Source organism: Pleurodeles waltl, chromosome 12 (genome assembly GCF_031143425.1).
Source record: "Pleurodeles waltl isolate 20211129_DDA chromosome 12, aPleWal1.hap1.20221129, whole genome shotgun sequence".
Taxonomy (NCBI): Eukaryota; Metazoa; Chordata; class Amphibia; order Caudata; family Salamandridae; genus Pleurodeles; species Pleurodeles waltl.
In genome coordinates this window covers 517,016,507-517,040,436 of record NC_090451.1, presented here as the reverse complement: position 1 = coordinate 517,040,436, position 23,930 = coordinate 517,016,507, and the positions used below count along the sequence as shown (strand labels likewise).

Sequence of the window (23,930 nt, the reverse complement as noted above, 5' to 3'; positions counted from 1 at the left end):
TTTTCAGTTTAGCCTGGCAGGGGTTTTCGCACTCCCCCCTTTGACCTCCTGAATACCTTTATTTTTACATATTTCTAATTATTTTCAGAGACATTTTTCTCTTACTTCAGGAGAATGGCTCAATGGCAGGGCGAGGAAGCAGGATATTATCCTGAAGATAACTTTGACCAGTTGGAAATGAACCTGGTCGAGGCCCTTGACACCAGGGTACAGCAATCTGTAAATGACGCTCTTGTTAAGGCAATAGGCCCCTTTTCCGGTCAGTTACTTGATTACGAGCGTAATCAAGGTTGGATGCCGTGTCCTCCTGCCCCTTCGAGCTCCCTAAATCCAGGGACAAGGGGAAACAGAGTGATTCCACAACTCCTAATGAGCAGGCTGATGCCTTTGAGAAATTACGCCGCAAAAGAACCAGCAAACATAATTATAGCACCAAAACAGATGCTGATACCTCTTCATCCTCTCATAACGACACCTCTTCTGATTCAGATGTGCCAGGACCCAGTAAAAAAGCTAAAAGACATTTGTCTCCTCCCAAGGTTTCAGATTTTGACCCCACCAAAATTGTTCACCTGAGGGCATCTAACTGGGTTCCTCCACCTGAAGTGGCCACTTTTGTACAATCACATTTGCGCAAAAGTTTTGACAAAGAGGTTTGTGCTCTTCTCCGAGCCGAATGTCCTAGACCTGATTTAGATGGCAAGGTGGCTGACACACCGGAAGTGGATCCCACTATGGTGATGTTTATGAAGAAAGTTTCTAAAGACCCAAAAAAGGGTTTAGACAGGGCTTGGTGTAATTGGCAAGATAAGCTTTTGGACATGTCTGGCCCACTCACTAAAGTTCTTGAGTTAGCCTCCCTCTCTAAGGCTTCTGGTCTGGCTGTGGATAGTGATATCCTTATTGGATGGGCACAGAGAGCTATTTGCCAACTGGGCAATACCAACTGTGTGATCTCTACCGAGCGCCGAGGTACCTTTTTGATTCGAATCGATATGAAACTCGATGATCTGGCTACTTCGGAAGCAGGTCCCGCAGCTGATGACATGTTATTTGGATCACCCTTCGTTAAGGAACTTTCAAGGTTTTGCTCTACCTACTCTTCCCTCGACAAAGCCCAGATATCCCTAAAAAATGTTTTTAAGCGTGGCCTTTTTCTCAGGGCCAGTCGTTACGGACCGCGTATGCCCGGCTGAGGAGCCTTCACGAGCCCTCCAGTTTACTATCCCAGAGGCAGAGGAGGCTGGTATGGAGAACCTTCAGAGGCCACCTTCTATCCCACCTGGTCTCAGACAGACGGGCCAGATTCCGCAGACATCCCAGGCGGGGACAACAAGGTACAATCCAGGACGCAGGATATTCTGGTGAGTGTTATTCCCTCTTCTCGAGTAACTTTGGGGGGCAAGGTCAGTTCTTTCCTTCACAATTGGAAACTGATTTCTGAAGATCCTTGGGTTCTTCAAATGGTGAATGGTTTCAGGCTGGAGTTTTTCAGTATTTCGAGGCAAATTCAGCCTCCTGCTCCAGTGTATTTTTCCCTAGCAGATCTGGCCATTATAGATCAAGAAGTGCAATCTCTGCTGGACAAAGGTGCTGTGGAATTTTCTTCCCCTCATCCAAGGGGTTTCATCAGCCCTATTTTGCTTGTGGACAAGAAAGGGGGAGGTCACCGCCTTGTTCTAAATCTCAAAGAGTTCAATGGCTGGATTTTATACAGACACTTCAAAATGGAAGGGATTCACATGTTGAGGGACATTTTGTTGGAAGGAGATTGGATGGTGCATCTGGATCTGAAGGACGCTTACCTTTCATTTCCAATTTTAGCCTCCTCCAGTTTCTGTGGAGGGGTCATTGTCTAGAATTCAGAGCTCTCCCTTCTGATCTGTCATCCGCCCCTTGATGCTTCACAAAGCTGTTGAGACCAGTAGTGGAGTCTCCTCGTGCCATAGGGGTACGTCTGATAGATTATCTCGACAACATTTTGCTGATGGCTGAGGACCCTCAGACTCTCCGGAATCATTTGTCGTGGACTATTCAGCTGTTGCAGGATCTGGGATTTAGCATCAATGTGCAGAAGTCATTGTTGAATCCCTCTCAGTTGATAGATTTTCTGGGTTTTCAAATAGATTCAGTGCGAGTCCAACTCATTCTTCCCTCTCCCAAGATTCGCAATATCAAATGGGAGTTGAGATCAGCTTTGGCAAATCAGACAGTGTCATTGAGGGCCATTGCCAGGATAGTGGGGCTTCTGTCCTCTTCAATTCAAGCCATTTTTCCGTCTCCCCTTCACTACCGGGCTCTTCAGAGGTTGAAAATTCAACATCTACGCAAGGGTCTTTCCTATTCGGAGCAGTTTCCCTTAACTGAGGAGGTACGTTCGGAAATCCTTTGGTGGTTGAACCATATGGAGGCCTGGAATGGCAGAGCCATATTCAGTTCTCTCTTGGACGTAGTAATAGAATCGGATGCCAGTCAGTGGGGCTGGGGAGTACGTTGTGGTCTGATTACGACAGGAGGTCGCTGGTCTCAGACAGAGATGAGTCTTCATATCAATTGTACAGAACTGTTAGCAGGTTCCTTTGCCATAAAGAGTCTCTCTCCCCTCAGGGGATTGTTGCATCTTGTTGAGGATGGACAATATATCGGCAGTGAGATATGTCAACAAGCTGGGGGGAACTCAGAGAGGGGGCGTGGCCTGGGACCAATGGAGCTGCACGCGTAGTGCGGCTCTCTCGGACCACAATCCAGGCCCGAAGCTTAAATCCTGCCATAATAACGACCGGAGGTCTTAAAAGTTGAAGAGAAGTGATTGGAGAATATACAGCAGGAGTAGAGACCGAGGCGATACATTTTGGGGCAGAGTTTACCAAGAAAACTCCCCCCGACAACTCCGCGGCTGCCGTGACCTAAAATGGCGGCAGCGACAGAGCAGTGAACCCGCTGCAGCCGCAGCCCGCGGCTGAGAAGGTACGAAGGTCCCGTGGAGGTGAGGGCCCCCACATCATTCGTTGGAGGGTACGAGGGGCTCAGACACCTTCGCCACAAACGGCGAGAGCAACAGTATGAAGCGGAACATCAGCGAAAGCGGCATAGCGTGGGGCCTTTGGGCCACAATCCAGGCCGAAGTTTAAATCCTGCCATAGTGACGACCGGAGGTCTTGGGGATTGAAGAGAAGCGATCGGAGAATATACAGCACAAGTAGGAACCGCTGCGCCCCACCCTGGAGCAGAGATCACCCGGAAATCTCTCCCCGAAAACTTTGTGGCTGCCGCAACCCAAAATGGCAGCCGCGACAGAACAGAGAGCTCGCTGCGGCCGCGGCCCTCGGTTGTGAGGACACGAGGGTCTCGTGGAGGTGGGGACCCTCACGCCATCCATCGAGGAACACAAGGGGCTCAGACACCTTCACCACCAACGGCGAGAACAACATTACGAAGCGGAACATCCGCGAATGCGGGTAAGGTGGCGCCCTCAGGCCACAATCCAGGCCCGAAGCTTAAATCCTGCCATAATAACGACCGGAGGTCTTAAAAATTGTAGAGAAGCGATTGGAGAATATACAGCACAAGTAGGAACCGCGGCGCTCCACTTTGGGGCAGAGATCGCCCCCAAAAAACTCCCCCCGACAAGTTCACGGCTGCCGCGACATAAAATGGCGGCCGCGACGGAGTAGGAAACCAGCTACAGCCGCGGCCCTCGATCCATTGAAGAGCACAAAGGACTCAGACACTTTTGCCACTAACGCCGAGAGCAACAGTACGGAGCATCAGCGAATACAGTGTAGGGCAGCGCCCTCGGGCCACAATCCAGGCCCAAAGCTTAGATACTGCCATAATAGCAACCTAAGATCCCAAAAAGTGAAGAGAAGCGTCTGAGACCTGTTACAATGGTAAAACCAAAAAAACAAGACAAATCACCAGCGGGGGACTCCTCGCACACTGAGAATCCACCCCCAACGTCCACCAGAGAATCGCAAATGGGGCACGAACAACAAGAAACAACTCTGGGCACTGTGCTGCTGGCCATTAAAGATTCCCGGGAAGCGCTTGAGCGTAAAATCGATAACCTCACCACAGATCTTTCCCTTTTGCGAGACGACCACCGTAAATGAAAGGAAACGGTGGGTTTGCACAAGACCACGTTGACAGGAGTGTTAGCGGGGCACAAAGGCTCATACTCAGAAATTAAAGACCTGACCACCCGGCTGAAAACATTGGAGGCAAAGGTGGAGGATGCAGAAAACCGAGCCCGACGGAACAACATCAGTCTAGGAATTTTGAATTCTTTAATTTCTGAGTATGAGCCTTTGCTTAAGCATTAAGCGGGGGAGACTTCCACAGACGCCGGACCCCAGATGCTACATCAGACGTTGACTCAAACTGCAAACAGTCCTCAATATCCTCCCAGGACCCTCTCGTCGGCTTGCCTTTGATCACCCCAGGAACGGCGGACGAGATTATCTGACCTCGCTAAAAGAACAAGTAAGCAAGTGAGCGGACAATTGTGGGGGAACCTCAATCTGTTTAGGGACATTGATAAGACCCAACCGTAAATATAGAGCTATAGGAACCTAGATGTCATTTCTTAACCGGCACATTACATATAATCGGGCCTGGGGGAGAGTCCGGGACGCTGCCTCTTGGTCTCTGGCACGCCTCCCTCCAATAGGTTGATAATTAGGATTACAATAGTTGGTTTGGACGGGGAGAGTTGTAGGTACCGGTCCTGGGGAGAGGGAGTTACAAAGGGGGTTTGATTTTGGTTGTTTTGTCTTCAGGGTTTATCAGGCACATCTATCTCGCAGCCCAAACGGTTCACACCTTAGATTACGAAACTCAATAGGTTTGTCCAGTAGTAGTAATAGAGCGGTGTTAGCGGACCACCTCCACACCCCTCCCTAAACTATGACCACAGAATACAAGATAATCACATGGAATGTCAGGGGCCTAAATAACATGTCCAAGAGGTACAAGGTTCACAGCTTTCTTAAACGAAGGGGAGTGCACATAGCTATCTTACAAGAAACTCACTTGTTGGAGCAAGAGATGAAGGCCTTGAAAAAGCGCTGGAGGGGACAAATATTTGCCACTAACCACTCAGCATTTGCGAGGGGAGTGTTGATATGGATCAGACCAGGCGTTCCATTACAGGTTCTTCATACCTTGATCGACACTGAGGGGAGATACGTAGTGATATCTGGTAGATTGGACGGGAGAGAGATAACTCTTGCGGGACTATACGCCCCAAATCACGAACAGGGAAAATTCCTAGACAGATTATCACTGATCATGAGCACACTTCTCACTAGCACTACATTAATAGGAGGAGACTTTAATTGTGTAGTGGATACCGCAATGGATAGATCGCACCCACCATTGTCACAATCCGTAACTCATAAAACAGCACTGCACTTCCAGCAGTGGCAAAAACACTGGCAATTAACAGATTGTTGGCGCAAACTTAATCCCCCAATAGAGAATACTCTTTTTATTCAGCAGTTCACGACCTGCATGTACGACTGGACACCGTTTTGGCATCTCCAGAGGTGCAATCTGTGGTGGCGAAGGCCGAGTATCTTGGCCGCACCATCTCGGATCATAATCCCTTATTGATCTCTTTGGCCTGGTGTGGCGAAAGACCTTTGATTCCCACTTGGCGCCTGAGAGCAGAGTCACTTGAAGACGAAGCTTTTAGAACCCAACTGGGCACGCAGATTACGGAATTCTTCGAGAACAATGCTGGAACTGCCTCGTCCAGATCTGTCCAATGGGAATCCTTTAAAACAGTGATCAGGGGATATTGTATTAGCACTACTGTGGGAGTACGGAAGGTGCTAGAGACAGAACTAACCGATCTCGAGAACTCCCTTAGGGAACTCGAACGTAAGCACCCATCACAACCCGACCTCTCAACACAACTAGAAGAGACAAGGACTAGAATAATAGAAACTAACACTAGATTGTCATGTTTCGATTACAAACAATTCTTGCAGAAGCAACATACAGAGGGTGACAGAGCAGGCGCCCTACTGGCATGGCTGGCCAAACCGCCCCAGCTTCAAACCATAGTGGTGGAGTTAGAGACCACCCCGGGTATAAAAGTATAGGGACAGAAGGAGATCAATACCACCTTTCTTAAATATTACTCAGAGTTGTATGCGCCTCCCTCTGAAGTACTCAGCGACGCTCAATTACAAGATCTGGGGAACCTCAACCTCCCGGCATTGAAAGGGGAAGATAGAATAGCCCTGGCGACTCCCATATCACTCACAGAAATAAAGGCTGCAATCCAGAGTATGGCAAGGGGCAAGGTACCGGGAGCAGATGGTCTCCCTCTGGAGTTCTACCTTACATATCAGGACTCATTAACCTCCCAGCTCAGCATCTTATATGCAGAGGCATGGAATAACAACAGCTTGCCTACTTCCATTACAGAGGCAATAATGATTCCCCTTCTGAAACCTACCAAACCCCCCACAGAAGTTCGATCATACCGCCCACTATCAATGTTGAACTTAGATTATAAAATACTAAGCAGGGTACTAGCTAATAGACTTCTACCATATATGTCCTCATTAATCCATCAGGACCAATCGGGATTCATCCCAAAGAGAAGCACTGCCCAAAATATCCGTCGATTGATCTCACTCCTTCATGCCCTACCCTCTGACGCAAATAGAGCAGTAATCATCTCGATAGATGTCGAGAAGGCTTTTGATAGCCTACGATGGGACTACCTCGAACAAGTGATGCTGCAGCTAGGACTAGGAGAAGGGTTTGTCAAATGGATGAGGCTTCTCTACACAAACCCCACAGCGAGAGTACGCACTGGCCGTACAATATCCCCTTCCTTTACCATAGGTAGGGGTACAAGACAGGGATGCCCGCTTTCACCTTTGCTTTTTGCATTGGCAGTTGAACCTCTCGCCCAATCAGCTAGGTCCCAGAGGTTCTACGAAGGCATTACAATCAATGCTTGGACGCATCATATTGCTCTCTATGCGGATGACATGTTACTCTTCCTCCGGAACGCAGAGACCGATCTACCAGGAGCAATGACAATGTTAGACAACTTTGGAGCTGCATCTGGACTCCGGATAAACTGGGGGAAGTCGTCCATTTTTCCAGCTGCTAGGGGTATCGAAGAACCAATGGACAATCGGGGTCTTCCGTGGTCCCCGTCCACATTCAAATATTTAGGGGTCAATATCTATCACTTCGCTGAGGATTTACTAGAAGGGAACATTCAGAGCACGATTAGGAGTATCAAAAACAGCATGATATTCTGGCAGACACTCCCGCTAGCGGTTACTGGGAGAGTTGCACTGATTAAGATGATAGTGTTACCTAGAATGTTATATTATTTTGCAAGCATCCCACTCATTATACAGAGGGTGGTATTTAAAACAATTTCGTCCTTGATTACAGGATTTATATGGGGAACCAACAGACAAAGGATAGCATTGCGCACCCTCCAGAGAACAACAGCAGAGGGTGGTTTGGCTGTTCCTGACTTTGAATTATACTATTGGGCGAGCCAACTCCAATGGCTGGCGCGATTCATCAGAGCACCCCCAGTGGGAGAAGCACTGAGAACCCCTCTCCACTGCCCCTGTGATAGAAATCTGGGCATTCTACTAAACCCCAAGAAACAGAATAAAACACTTCCGATAGAATGGGAAGCATCACATCACTGCTGGGAACAATACCTAAAACGAACACACACCAGAACACCGTACTCGCCAGAGGCCCCCCTGATCTGTATAGGAACTGTCACAGGAAATCATGTAATAGGGGGTATCACCCAATTCATGGCACTTCAGATTGACACCATAGGGGCTCTATATAATAACGGTAAACTGTGTACTTATGCAGAACTGCAGGAAAGGTTCCAGATACCACCAGGGCTGTTCCTAACCTTTAACGCAATTGCTAGGACTCTTCGTAGACAATGGGGTACAGGACTAGAAGAGCCCCCCAGACATAACACCTGTGACCAAATATGCACTATAGGAGACCAAGGGACGTTGATTTCACGGATATATACATCTCTACTAACCAGCATATGTCTTCCCTTAAATAAACTTAAGACCAAATGGCAGGGGGAACTGGATGTTACAATAGATGACACACAGTGGACCAGAATAACCACACACATATATACAGTTTCCAGAAATGCCAGGTTTAAATTAATAAACATATATGTTTATCACAGAGCTTACTTAACCCCCTATATGATATCAAAGATTTATGGTGTAGAAAATGCCAGCTGCCCCCGATGTGCAGAACTAACAGCAGGGTTGCTGCACATGCTCTGGAGTTTCCCACTAATCGGGGACTACTGGATGGGGATATTTGAAGCACTCTCCACTTGCACGGGCAGAACATTATCCCGATCAGCCATGGTGGTGGTTTTGGGAGATTTCCCTCGCCCCAGCAAGCATAAAATCACAAACAGATTCATAGACCTGGTTTTGATACTTGCAAGGAGAGAAATAACTTCACACTGGAAAGATTTGAAGGGACCACAGATAAATCGTTGGAGAAATGCATTAATCAAGTGGGCGGAAACTGAAGGGACAGTATTACTAAGGGAAACACTCAGGGGCCTAGGAACTAGAGACAATGCTCAGCACTGGAACATGATACTGGACAATTTTAGAACACCTGACACTTTTAACTCTGATGCAGAGGCAGATTTACCAGAATCAGATCATGTATAATTGATCAAGACATTCCTGTTGAAGATTGTACAAGAGACCAAATAAGTGATTAATTTGTGAACCGAACAAATACCTCTGTATAATTGATGGGAAGTACGAAAGGGGAGAGGGAGGAGGAGGGGGAGTTATAAAAAGATGGGAAGTTATTTTGTTTTTGTGTGCGTTTCATGCAATTATAAAGCAATAAAAGAGATCTTAAAAAAAAAAGCTGAGGGGAACTCAGTCCAAAATGTTGGCGGAGATAGCAAAGGAATTTTGGCATTATTGCCTTCTTCATCACCTGACTGTCACGGCAGTGTATCTCCCGGGGGCTCAGAACGCAATTGCGGACTGGAACTCCAGATATTTGAGGGACGCCAGCGATTGGAGATTGAATCAGGATTTCTTTCACTAGATCATTCTGGAACGGGGTACTTGCGACAGACCTTTTTGCCTCACGTCTCAATTTCAAGATTCTGATATTCTTCAGCTGGCGTCCAGAGCCGAAGGCTCTGGCGACAGATGCTTTTCTTCAGGATTGGAGACAATTTCGAGGATATGCCTTGCCGCCATTTGTGATGATTCCCTGGGTGTTAGCACAAGTGAGAAGACAGAAAGTAGAGATTGTGCTTCTAATCCCCCCTTTGGAGGGCTCAGCCTTTGTTTCCGGTAGCCCTGCAGTTAGCTTGCTCTCTCCCTCTTCTCATTCCGCCTCGTCGGAATCTGCTGACGAGTCCGGAGGGCGTTCAACATCCCTTGGTTCTTTCTAACCAACTTTGGCTGATGGCCTGGACGGTTTCAGGGCAAGATGGAATTCCCCAGGGATTTCACACCAAGCTGCAGATTTCATTAAACAAGCCTGGTCTTCAAACACGCATAAATGGTATGCTTCAGCCTGGCGTAGATGGGCCAGTTGGTGTGATAGACTGAATATCAATCCCATGGGTTCGGATGTTGACATGATTGTGAACTTTCTAGCAGAACTTGCCAGTTCGGGCCTTGCCTATGGTACCGTGAATAATTTTAGGTCAGCTATTTCTGCAGGTCATTCCAAGGTAGAGGGCAAATCAGTAACGGAACACCCTCTTCTCTGTAAGGTCATTAAAGGGATTCGTATGGGAGAGACCAGAAATGCTCTATATTAAAAGAAGTATAAATCATTTCTGCTCTCTCCTTGTGCTGACGTACTGTGTGCAGAATAGTACCATAGCATTACAGGCAGGATTGTTTTTGTGCAGGAAGGTAGGATTGTTTATGTGCAGTAAGTGACACCTCCTACACAAAAACAATCCATAGAGGCATTTTCCTCTTTCTGTGTGTGCTGCAGAATGCACCTCACATGGAAAGAGGAAATAACCAAGATAAATAAAGATATTTCTCCTCCTTATTCCTCACTGGGGAAGGCGTAGCATTTTGATTTGTTCCTAGGTTTACTAGCTTTAGTAAATCTGGGAATGTGCCATAATCTATTGGTGGATGCATAGGAGCACCCATGGAAAACCTCCTAGCTTGAAATGTAACGTAACACAGAGCAAGCAGCTGTGTAAATATTACTGAAGCTTTTATGTGTCCTTGAGAAAAACAAGGACATCAGAGGCTTGATAAATCTGGGCCTAGATGTATAGTCTTCACATATTTGTGCCACGAGACGCAGTGCCGATCTGATGCACCTTGACTCAATAGTAAAATGTGCACTGTCCATGAATAAATAATAACAGTTTTAAACATTGATCCAGGACTCTGCTAAATGCTATGGTGTGGCTGACCTAATGCCCTTTACTATACCTCTGCCTGCTGATAGACCATCTAAAGGTCCGTATCAAAAAATAAAATACTCTGTACCGATGCTGTCATATGCCTGGGTACTTCTGATAGGTATGTGAATGCTGGTTAAGCATTTTAGATTGTAACCAATGTAGAACAGTGCTGATTACCTATTAAAGGTAGTTGGTAACTGTATGAAGCACAATGGTAATTGCATTTATATAGCGCTTACTACCCCTGATGAGGCGTTGAAGTGCTTTTCGGCAAATAGCACGCTACTCTGGAACCCAGAAGGATTAGTGGTGGATTAGTATAGGGAAAAATGTTACAGTATTAGTTAATTTGAGCGGAGGTTATGCAAGTTTATTAGGTTTGAATAGAAAAGTGGAGGGATAGAGGAGGGACAAATCCAGAAGTGTTAATTGGGGGGCTCATAGTAACAGGATGAGGCTTGGGATGAGTTAAGGAGAGATGGCGGAGGAAGAGTCTGTAGAAAAGGGTTATGGAGATCATAGTAGTAGAAGGGGTTTTGGATGAGTCAAAGGTGAGATAAGTAAGGGAGAATTTAGTAGGGTTGTTTGGGAGATCATAGTAGTAAACTGAGGTTTGGCGTGAGCCAGGAGCAGTAGAGGAAGGAAGAGCCTAGGCAGAGCTATTCTGGAGATCACAGTAGTAGAATGGGCATGGGATGAGTCAGAGAGTGGGGATGGAGGATAGATTGATAGAGGTATAGGGTGATGGGGATACAAAGCAGAGCTTACAAGAGAATATTTCCCCCCCTTGTACAGTAGGACTAAAGTAATAAATATGTACATATATAGTAAGGAAATATGTGTAAGAAATAGAATAATGGATATTATATTTTGAGATTTAAAGTTGTGTTGTATAAACAGACTTTCAAGATTTGCAATGTTTGTAGTTAATTTATCTGTGTACTTCTCTAACATTATTTTATCTTTCCTCAGTTTTCAATAGCAAAGTGCTTGCTGATAAAACAGTTAAGATAACATTTGCTCATTGTGATAAAATGAAAGCAAGGATTCTTAAGTATCTAATCTAACAATTTATCTAGAAACTATGCAATGACCCATGAACATGTTAAACATAGAGTAATATACATATATATATGTATATACACACACATACACACCTACAGTGTATGCATACTTATGTGTACATATATATATACACGTACATTTATCCGTGAGTAAATATACATTTGTTAAACAGTATGTATATCTGGATATATATACATAATCAGATTATAAATGTTTACCATCACAGGTATATGTAGTCCATTGCTGTTTGGATATGATGGTTATGAAGGAAAGAGGCAACTCTTAAGTAGTCTTCTGAAGACAAGATAGTAATCTGTGGATCTTATATTTGGGGGTAATAAATTCCATAGTTTGGCTGCTTGAACAGAAAATGATGTACCACCTATTGTCTTTTTCTTGTATGGTGGTGTTTTGAGGTGGGGTGCAAATCTTGAGCTGAGGTTTATTTGTTAAATGTATTTGGTGATTTATTTTTTTCTTGATGAAAAGTGGTTCTATTGTAGTGAATCCTAGTTCGTTTTAATGGGATAACAGGAGTTAGCTTAGCTTCTGGCGTGCAGACTTGTGCCCCCATCGCCTAGTGACTTTTAACCTACTTAGCTTGCTCTGTTTTAGCTCATTTAATTATTTAATTCTTCTAAGATGGCTGCCTTGTTTATAGTTAGGCCACTTGTTATGCTTTGCATTATCAGTGTCACTGCGCTAAGGCATCAAGATCAAGCAACAAAGACAAACAAACAGTAGGTGTTCACACTTAGGGATTTTCCCTCTCTATACTTTCGAGGGACAGTTTATATTAATTGCCGTCCCAAGCATGTCTGTTATCTATTGTTTGGGGACACACCTACGTCAGGGGTCCTTGTAGATCTGTATAAATACATCGCACTTTAAACAGATAATCAGAGGGATTCCGACCAGAGGGCATCGCCACCATCGCTGATATCTATGCTGCACGTCGTCTTGACGCTGACCCAGCCTTCGTGTCCCTGCGGAGTCTGAGATAGAGACCTCATTCCAAGGTAACGAGGGTTGGGGGCTCCTCTCATGGACATGGCATTGGCAGATTAGGATTAGCAAACCCAGCTCTCCTTTAGGTAGGAGGTTAGGCCTCTCACATTAGGGTATTAGGGCATATTACATCTTGTATGTCTTGCTTATGCATTGCAAGATGGTGGGGGTCTTTGTAATAATGACTCTCGTCTTCAAAATTCTGTTTCTTGCATTATTCATTATCCTAATCATTGCAGCCCATGCAACTTATCGCAAATTGCAGTTATGTTAAATAAAATCTATTGAAACTCTACTGCATCGTTGTCATTGCCTGTGTTTGTATGAGACATGATCTATCTCTGAGAAAGGGGTAATCTCTGTTTAACCACGACACTCCCTGAGATGTCTTATTCTCAAGTCCATGCGTAAAGGCTGCCACAAATCCCCTTTTACTATTGTGTTTTTGTGAGGTGCTGCTATTGAGCCGGTAAGGTTGGGACAACAGTTGCGACTTGTTGTAGGGTAGGCATGGTGGATCCTCTGGCATCCGGTAACCAATGTAGTGCCCTCATAGCAGGGGAGATGTGGGCATGTGGCTTTACATGTAGTAATAGTCTGGCAGCCGAGTTCTGAATGTTATTGTTTTTTTCATAGTAGATAGTGATGATCCATGGTAGAGGCCATTGGCGTAATCTAGTGTAGATAGTACAAGAGCGATAGTAGCCTGGAACTTGTGTGGAAATCCGAGGTGGGGGAAGATGCGTTGCAGAGTTACAAGGTGCTGAAGCTTGATCATGCTAATTTGTCCACTCGGGCATTCATTGTTAACTTGGAGTCCATGGTAATTCCAAGGTTTTTAACTTCCTTACATACCTGAGGAGGTGGTCCCAGATCATCAGGGCAGGCGCACAGTGGGTCATAATTTTTCCAGTTGCTACATGTGAGTATTTCCGTTTTGGAAACATTCTGTTTGAGATAGCTCCAAGTCATCCACTGATAAATGACTCTCAGGCAACTGAAGATTTGTGAGTTTTCAATATTTTTGGGGCATTCCAATTTGAGGAGTATTTGTGTGTCATCTGCATAGTTGTAGCATGTGAGTTGAAATTAATTGATCAGTTCCGGTAATGACATCTTGTAGATGTTGAAAAGCATAGGTGAGATGATTGATCCTTGAGGGACCCCCTGCTTTTGTGAAGTAGGGTTTGGACAAGAAAGGGGTAGAATAGATGACATTTGTTTTGAAGATAGGATGTGATCCAGTTGAGAGCAGTCCCTTCTATGCTGGCTCAGTGGGGTCTTTGAATTAGGGTGTCATAGTCAACAGTGTCAAAGGTAGCTGAGAGATCCAAGAGAAGTAGTGCAGCAACTCCATAGCTGTCAACTATGTTTTTAAAATCATCCCAGATTGCGATGAGTGCAGTTTCAGTGGCCCTTCCTGGGCAGAATCCGGTTTGGTAGTTTGAAAGTATGGGGTTTTCTTCAATGAATTGTGACATGTGTGCGAATGCCGCTCTTTCTATCAGTTTGCCCAGGAAAGGTCTATTTAAAATTGTAAATGTAATTGGTCTGTAGTTGTTGTAGTCATGTGGGTCCAGGTTTGTTTTCTTTAATAACAGGCTTATGTATGCCTTTTAATGTCTTCAGGAAAGGTTCCCGTAGTTAAAGAATTATTGATGATTCTTCTTACTTGTGTGGCAGCAGAAGTAGATAAAAGAATGTTTTTGAAGATGTGTGCTGGACAAGGGTCAGAAAGGCAGCAGGAAGGCCTGCTTGTTTTGACAAAATCCATAAATTCACTTTGTGACATTTGTTTGAAGGAGTGCTGAGGCTAGGTTGGCTTACTCTTGGAGGGGATTTTAGGAAACAGGTTGGTGCTGGTGGTTTTCCTTTGTTTTAAATAGGAGTCCAATGTGTCTGCCTTGGTTGTGTAATGATTTGCCAGTTTGTTTGTGAATTCTTGAGTAATGGGATGAGTTCCTTCCATGCATTTAGGTTTTCGAAATTTGTTGAGAATTTTATAAAGTTCTTTATTTGCAGATTTAGCATTTTGAATTCTGTCTGAGTAGTACCTTTTTTTAGCTTTTTTGATTGATTTGTATAATCTGTTAAGTTTGTGTAGGTGAAGTTTGTCTTGAATGTTTTGTTATGAGCCACGTTCGTTACAGCCTTCTGATTTGCTGTATTATCTTTTTCAGTACTGTATTTCTCCAAGGTGTTGGTTTTCTTTTCTCCTGTGTATTTTATTTGAGTGGTATTTGGATATTGAAAGCTTCCTCTAGCCACTCAAGGTTTTTGAACAGTATTTCTTGTGTCTAGATCTGAATTGGCTGTTAGTTGTGCGTCTAATTCTTCAAAATTGAGTTTGTTCCTTGGTCGAAAGATTGATGTAGATAAGGTGGTCTTGGGTGTGTTAATTTGTGGTGTTTTATGTTGGAAAGTTACCAAATGGTGGTCTGACCATGCGACTGGTGTGATGCTTTGAATGGTAACTAGTTCTGGGTTTGCAAAAAATTACATCTAGGATGTGTACAGAGATGTGTGTGGCATTGTGTACAGTCTGATGTAGGTTCAATGTGACTAGGCCAGTGGTGATAGTTTTTGGATGTGGCATACAGGGTTGCCAACCCAAATGTTTAGGTCCCCAAGAATGCAGAAGTTGAATTATAAACTTATAAGGTTTGAAACTGTCTAGAAATGTGTCTGGGAATGTTGAATTGTTAGACAGAGGTCTGTAAAGGAGGAGACAATTACATGAGGAAGGTGTAGGGTTGCATCTAGTGATGAGGGCCTCACAACCTTGTATCAAAATGTTTTCTGTTTTGCTGAGATTTATTGCTTGTTTGAACATAATAGCAAGTCCACACCCTTTTTTGCCTATACGGTTTTGTGCAATGGTTTGATAGCCTGGAGGAAAGACTTCATGCAACACTATGGCCATGTCATCTCCCAACCATGATTCTGTTATGAATAGTAAGTCAGGTTGTGTGCCTGTGAGCAGGTCGATGATGTGATGCTTGTTTTGTGAGAGTGATCAAGGTACCGTTAAGTCATAGGAGCTGCTCAAATTTATCAAAGTTTAGCTCAGCACTACTCAATAGTTCCAGAGTGTAACTAGCTATATTGCTGTGCTCATTAACGTTTGAAGAGGAGCAGTAATCATATGATGGACAAGCTACTTGTCTGTCAGGGGCACTGTTCAATGCTGCCCCATTTTAGGAGGTAGCCAGTTCCAACAATGCCCAAATATATAAAACAGTTGAAGATCCTGATAACTATTCTGATTTCCATACCAGTTCTGCAGTACCCCAGTATGTTACCGCAGCAAGGTATGTTATGATTATTTGTAGTACTCCAGTCTTATCCGGGAGGGTATCTAGATGCTTGTAAGGTGGGGGCTGCACTGGCCAAGTCTGAGGTCTAGGTCAAGAGCCATGTCTTTGATTTCTAATGTTACAAGGACTCAGGAGGCTCCTCTGATGTGTAGAGGGTGGTCATTCTAGGGCTTGGGTGCAAGGGACAAGAAGGTGCAGCTGCCTCTTCCTCTGCAGATGCACGAGATGTGAGCAAGCAAGCAGTAAACTGACCAATTGTAGGTTCTGGACAGGGTGTGAAAAATTAAGCGGCTGTTGAAGTAAGTGGGGCCTAGGTTGTGCAAGGCTTTGTACATGTGAGGGGAGGAGCTTGAAGAGTGACTGTTTATGGACAGGGAGCCAGTGGGGCTCTTTAAGGGTCAAGGTGATGTGTGTGCAGGGTAGGAGTCTGAATGTGAGGCAGGCAGCTCATTTTGTATGATCTGAAGTTGTCTGGTCGATTAGGAGGTGATAGTGACAGAGTGTATTGCCGAAGTCCAGTTTGCTGGTGATAAGGGCACAGGTGGTGGTTGTTGATTGGGAGTCATTTGAAGATTTTTTTTCTGAGGATCTTTAGGGTGTAAAAACAGGCTGAGGCAACTGCATTGACTTAGCTGGTCATCGAGAGTTGGTTGTTGGAAATGGCTCTTTCTGCATGGTAATCCCCAAACCTTTTGCCTTTCTCCATCTAATTTTCTGACCATCCTTTTGTTGGCTTTAGGACTCTGGGCACTTTACCACTGTTAATCAGTGCTAAAGTGCATGTGTTTTCTCCCCTAAAACTTATTACAATTGGCTTACACCTATTTGGCTTATTTAATTTACCTGTAAGTCCCTTGTAAAGTGGTATACCATGTACCCAGTGCCTGTAAATTAAATACTACTAGTAGACCTGCAGCATAGATTGCACCACCCACAGCAGTAGCCTTTCCAACTTGTCTCAGGCCTGCCACTGCAGTGTCAGCGTGCACAGTTTACTGCCACACTGACTTGGCAAGTAAAACTACTTGCCAAGGCCTAATCTCCCTTTTTACTACAGCTAGGAGAGCCCCAAGGTAGGCCCTAGATAGCCCTATGGGCAGGGTGCTGTGTATGTAAAAGAAAGGACATATAATTGTATGTGTTACATGTCCTAGTAGTGACAAACAGTCTATTTCGTTTTTCACTGATGTGAGTGCTGTTCCTCTCATAGGTTTGCATTGGGAATTCCCTTATATATGTAGTGGTAATTTCTGACCTGTAAGGAGTACCGTGGGCATGTTTGAAGTGGTAGTGAGAAATCCTGCTTGTTGTTGTAGGCGGATTTTACATTACTATTTTAGAAATGCAAAGTGGGAATTTCTCTGCGCTTATAACTTTAGTGGTTTGCAGCCTGACTCCAATCCACGTCTAGGGCAGGGTGATGGCTCCACTTTGTGCATGCTCTCCAGACAGCCATCCATCAGAGTTAGGTGTGACAGGGTTACATCTGCATTCACCTTTCTCCTGTCTTCTCAACAAGGAGGGTGCCCTGCGCCACGAGGAGAATTACAACCAATTTGCAGCCCATGCTTGCGGGCAGCAGCCCCTCGTGGAAGCTCACATGCAGAGAAATCAAGCAGGGTTGCCCCGCCATTCTAACCCTAAGCCTCCACCCCCACCATATTCTTCTTTTGCTCCAAGTACACACCTTGGCGGGAGCGTGTTCTGCAGGACCCTGCGTCCCTATGTCCCAAATATGGAGCGATTCCTTGGCAGAGGCCCCTGGTATTTGTTATATTGAGGAAATCCCTTATATATGATTTGTAGTAGGCACACATGTACTCCTGCCGCCTATGTCTCTAAGCCTCCATCTAATAAGTCCAGAAGTGCCCCCAAGTATTACTGTAACCCTTCTGATAGGGACGACAGGATCTCTGTATTTATGAGAACCTACTACTGCAGGTTGTTTTGTTTTTGTGTTGAAATATGTGATGTGCATGGTCATGATCCTCTAGGTACCTATGGTGGGATGTAGTGGCCAATCCACTTAAACCTATAGTGGAGGACCTTTGGGTTGATTATCATGCCTTACTGTTGCACGACCTGAGGCCATAATACATGTCATGTTGATACTTGCATAATAATTATGCTAGCTAATGGTACATGGTGTTTGTGAGATTGCTGTGATAGTCTACCCGCTGTGCCCCATCCCCTGATGTATGAGATGTTTTTCTTACCCAACCAAAATAATTAGTACTGACCCAGGATTGGCATAGTGCCTGCAGTGGTTTATGAATACGGTCACTTTGTCTATGTTTTATGCACAAGATTCAATATACATATATTTGTATATATTTCAGTGTGGTGTCTCTTTTGTGGTGAATTTATTGTGTCACTGGTGTGAGTGTGTTGCGCAAACGCTTTAAGCATGACCTCTGGGATAAGCCTGACATCTCTGGCCAAGCTACCAAGGGGGTGAGAAGAGGTTATCTTTAGTGTGTAACTTACTCACTCTGACTAGAGTGGTGGTTCCTGCCTGGCTAATGTGCAATCCCTAGCCAACCAGAAACCCCATATCTAACAGTTGTCCACCACTATGCCCAGCTTTTTTGCTTGATTGGCAAGGCTGAGTGTTGGTCTGAGATCAGATGGCCTGTAGGGACAGTTCCATAGGGAAGGGTTCTTACCGAAGAATAGCACTTCTGTTTTGTCTGTGTTGAGTTTCAGGCAGTTGGTCTTCATCTAGCTGGTGACTTTGGATATTCAGGAGGTGTAGTTGGTCTAGGTGTTGGATGTTTTATTGGAGAGGGAAAGGATGAGATGAGTGTCCTTTGTCTAGGAGATGATATTGATTTCTCCTGAAAAGAGCAAAACAAAGATGAGGCACTAGTGTGGCCAGGTGCAGAGAGGCACAGAGCCATGAAGTGCCCCTCAGTTTTACCAGGGTAGCAGGCAACAATGTGACAGAAGGTACACTGAAGGAGAGTACAGGAGTAGAAAGGGTGAGGACACATCGAGATGAGGTGTACCTTTGCTCGTTAGGCCACTGTTTAGGCCTCCCAGCAACTAGTGAAGAAACATGAATCGGTCTTGGGTGCATATTCAGGTGTTTCGTAAGTCAAATGTGCATTTCGTTTATTCATATCGTGTGCAGACTCTTGATGGTGTAATGGGTAGGAAATACGTTTTGGAGTCTTGCTTGCTTAACCAGTGCAGATCCGGGAGCCTTTTCTTCCCCCCTCAGGTGGAGCCCCCTATGGTTAAGAGCAGTGCAACTGTCTTCTAACGTGGCCCCTGGGTTCAGTCCATTGTCAGTCAACAGCCCTGGTGCTTCTGCTTAGGTGCAGAATAGGCTCTTGTGCACTGTTCGGCTGGTGACAAAAATGCAGTCCTGTTTGAGCTGTTGGCCAAAGCAGATGTCGGCCTGACCAAGCTGAGACAATCACTAGGGCAGTTGCAGCCTCACCTTATCTGACACAATCACCAAAGCAGTTGCTGCCGTGACCAGTGGTCACAATCACAAAGGTAGTTTCAGCACTGACTTGTTCACCAAGGCAGTTGCGTTCATGTAGGCTTTTCGCTGTTCCCAACAGGAACCTCCTCCTAGATAGGAGGACCCTCTACGACATGGGTTGCTTCTGGTGTCCTTCTCAGCCCGTCCGCTTTGAGCTATTACATATAAGTTGTCCTGACAATTGACATGAATCTACTGTCACAACCTTCAGACACGTTTTGTTTGGTTCTCTTTTCAAATGCCCTTCACAGGCTGCTTTTCAAACACAGTCTTTGTTGTGAGTGATCCTTCTCCCAAAAGTTAGCACGGGCAGACACCAAACTGGTGCACTCCCAACATGGGCACAAAGAAGTATGAGGTTCCTGCACCTGGCTGTCTTTAGTCTCTCTGAAGCTGTAATCAGGAGTAGAAAAAAGTGCAGGCCTGACCTGGAAACTTCCTCTCTGTGCATAAAAGTAACTGCAGTTCCAGCCCACACTCCTCTCATCAACCAGATGGCAGTGCTCAGTAAGAACTAGTGAGCAGCCACTAGCTAACAAAAGCCTTCATGAAATTTCTACAAGTAGCCCTAGCTCCGTCATCCTCACTTCGGAGTCTGGATCTCCACAGTGTAGCCACAGAAATGCAGGGTATACACCTCCTGGGGAAGTTGTTGTGATACTTCAGTGTGTGTCATGCCAAACTAGGGGCTTCTAAAACGAATCCCAGTGGCATCAGCACTCAGACTAACTCATTCAATGTGTACTACTACTGCACACATGCTACATACACTACACATGGGCGAGGTATACCCACAGGATGTCTGCGCAGTGTACTGGGCATTCGCATCACATCAGACCTTTAATCTGTTGGCCCCACTCTTAGTAACACAAAAATAAGAATGATTGGCCACCCTCTCAATCTGAAAACATGTTTTGCTGTCACCAGCGTTTTATGTGGTACACCCAGGACAAGGACAGTAGTCCTCTCTCAATTATGAGGGCACTTTTGGTGTGCCTCTCAAGGTCACAGGAACAGGTACAGGGCCTGGCACAATTGGAGGGAGGCCTTAGGCATTGTACTCAAGCTTAGATTATTGCAATGCTATAGCCACAATTATTCAGAATACCAGATACACAGGTAGTCAAGCACCCAGGGAAGGGAAACACACCTGTATACCATGCATGGGACATTCCACTCACAACCTTGGGTCTGCTCTTTCCCATTTATGACTGTTCCCCTTAACTGTCACTGGTGCCATTTTTCCCAGTTCCCCCACCTTCTTTGAAACAATTGCTGAAAGCTGCGGTCCCCTACGCCTGGTGCATTTATGCCATAATCTACCTCTTTTCCCATTAAATAACTGGCTGGAGTTAAATGGCAGAAGACTCCTTTTTTTCTTAGACATAGACCCACTCTTATCTCCCAGAGGCCCATGAAGAGGGACTGTTGATAAAGGGCAAACTCATCTTGTTCCAGGAGTCAATCCAGCTTTCATGGTACCTCTTTCCCTAACGTATTTGCGGTTTCTTCTATTTCCACCTCCTGAATGTTTCTTCATACATGGACCAACTAACATTTGTTACTCACATCAAGTTTTTAGGTGTCATCCCCATATTGCACAGGCCAAATAAATGCCAAGAATGGCTTATTCTGATAAGGATGAAGTTCACAATAGCAAGATCCGAGTTCCATTTTAGGAAGGTCTAATGGACCTTCTTCATAGGTGGCTTCTTTTCAGGGTGATCCAGATGTCCCAAAAATGTGATGCATATTTCTCCTCTACCGGCAGTAATTTCAGGGTGTTAAGATAATGCATTTTAACTCAAATCTTGAGGCAGGTGCTCTGATATATCCACATTCTCCTTTGGCCACCAACCACAGTGGAACCAACCACTCCTCCAAATGGTAGGTAAAATCTCAATATGCCTCCTTACCTAGTTTCCTGTGCTCTGTGATTAACTTTTTAGTGTCATCCTTACCTTCTTTAGGGCCGTATCCTCCTTGTCCATCACCTTTCCTATTTGTGATTACTAGTAGTATTGGTAATGCTGCCTGCACAGCATCTGCCTCTTCTCCTTTTTTTACCTTTATCACCAACATCCCTTTTGCTTCACTACCTCACCAGACTACCCTTCTTCCGAGCCACTATTCCCCATATTTTCCCCTGCTTACTTTTCTGCGTCTCACCCTCTGATAATCATGGTACGCCACCTTTCATTCCTTTGTAACCCTACCCCTGCACACCCTAACTCGTGATGACTTTCCCTCCCCTTTCTCATCCTCCTCCAGCCATTAAAGGCTTCAAAATACTTCTCTTCATCAAAAGTTGTCCTTGGACTCCCTGCTGCTACAATCCACATTCCGCTCTTAGGCAAACCACTCCCTCCCCTTAACCCTCTATGCGCTTGCTGGTCCGTTGCCCTTTTGCCTTCCTTCTTTACCACATCTACCCAATGCCATGCACTTTACTTGGCTCCCTACCCCATACTCACCTGCACACTAGTTTGTTACTGGTAGCAGCCCCCACTGTTTTTGCAAACCCTTGCTTCCTTTTTCCCCAGTTTCCTGTTAATTGCTTCCACTAAAATGCTGCTGGTCTTCTTCCGATGATGGTATCTGTGTCTGTGGGATCTCAGTAATCTCATCATCTCCAGTACCCCTATTCGTTGCTCTCATGCTTCGTCTCCAAAATAACCTTCTTCATTAGGTTCTTCCTTGCATTTAATTTCCTACTACATGCCTGTTCCATCATGGCTCAGTCTTTTCCACCTACGCTTCCACTCTCTCCTCCTCACTGACTGCTTCTTCACCACTCTTCGGCCTTCTCGGCCATCCTTACCAACTTCCCAACAACTCCCTCAAAGGAGGTGGATTCTGCACTTGACCACCCTGATGTATTCCAGATACACCACAAAGTCCTTTCTTGAGGGTTTACCTGACAGGATTGAAAACCCACTGCACCCGCTCCCTAGCAGAAACAGACCCATAGTGAGCCCCCACTGCATATGCCCACTTGTATTCCCCCCCCTTTACAACCTTCCTGTCTCCAGCTGCTTCCTAATTTTGATTGCAACCCATGCTTCTTTATCCCACCACCCTAATCATCCTACTCCTTTACCTCCTCCTTGCAGGTTTTTGATGATTGCCTTTTCCTCCTTTTGGGAGCCTGAAAAAGATCTGTTGAGCACCCCATATAGGCTCCTGCTCGGGCCCCCTCATAAATCCCTCGGCCAGTACCTGTCCCAGAATGTAATGCGACCTGACCCTCTCACGGGCCTGCACTGCACAGGAAGTAGGACATGAGTGTGTGAAATTAGCATTCAATACTTTTGTATAATTACTCATTTGTTTTAATTTATGCGAAAATATGCATGATTACAGGAGAAGCAAATCTTACTGCAAAATGCACACTTGTGTTCATTTTGAATGCAAGGACGCATTCTGTGGTAAAACTATAGTGCAGAATAGACAAGCACCACAAATGGCAGCTGCGTACGTTCTGGTCATTTGTGGTGTTCCTGTGTGCGCTACTTTTCTTGCCGGTGTGTAACTGCACTTACTCCATCTGTCTTGCCCACCTGAGCGTCCCGGACCTTGGCAAGCACCTGCGGAGAGTAGAACAAGAGATGGTAGACAGGGGGCACAGTGAGAGGTCCTTGGTCTTGACCAGATGATAGAAAGTAATTTGGACAGAACATCAGAGAGGGTAGTAAGGCAGTGTGCATATTGGTAAAGGATTAAGTAATCACATGAAGCAAGGAACCATGTTTCAGTATTAGAAGTGTTAGTTATATTTTTTTTTTTTTGTCACAGTTTCTCAGTCTAGATGAATACAGCACTCTTAATTCATAACAAATCTTCAGCGCCATGGTTTGAGATAGGATAAACGGCTGTAAAAGGAAGAAAAACACATCAGTATAAAGAAAGTGTACTGTTAACAGATTAATAGCACATACAACATATTTACCATAACTCACTCAAGTAAAGGCAAACTAACGATGGGGACTGAAAGAAAATACACCATGATATGAAAGCACTCCTACATAAGAATATGTTCTACTGTTTAAAAAAAAAAAAAATTGAACACACTTTATAATTTATCATCAAATATCAACATAGATTCAGTAATAAACTAACATCGTATGAGAACATCATGGCTACATATTTTGGGTACATTAGTCTTGGACCTTTTTGATGAACAAGATTTTTTGACACTTCTTGCCCCCTCTTCCAGGTCAACTTCCTCATTCCCTCTCTTTGAAAAGTCATCTAGACACAGCAGTCTGTGACTTCCAATGGTATCCCTGACCATATCCCTCCTATGGTGTACATCTAATCCCGTTCATATAATTCTATCCAGGAACCCCATACTTTTGCGAACTTATGTGGACACCCTCTTGCTTTGCAAACCGCCTCTTCCGCCTGCATACACCAGTCCATATCATGACCCCCATTGTACTGCATTGGGTACTTCTTCACTTCCCCAGAGTCGAATCACATCATGCTTCGCAACTTTGAGCTGAATTACAATACAGCAGGGTGAATCTTGACGATGTTTAGTCACCCCAGATCCCTTGGCACACCACTTGTCAGCTCAACTCTCACT

General features: G+C 45.0%; 1 protein-coding gene across 1 annotated transcript in view; it reads right to left on the bottom strand.

Moving 5' to 3' along the window:
- Positions 1-23,091: 23,091 nt before the first annotated feature.
- SPMIP8 (sperm microtubule inner protein 8) overlaps positions 23,092-23,930 on the bottom strand; it is a 155,618-nt gene continuing 154,779 nt past the window's right edge. Inside the window, exon 8 of the mRNA XM_069217389.1 lies at positions 23,092-23,214. Within this exon, the coding sequence (XP_069073490.1) occupies positions 23,184-23,214 (31 nt within the window). The 3' untranslated portion in view covers positions 23,092-23,183. The remainder of the gene's footprint in view (positions 23,215-23,930) is intronic.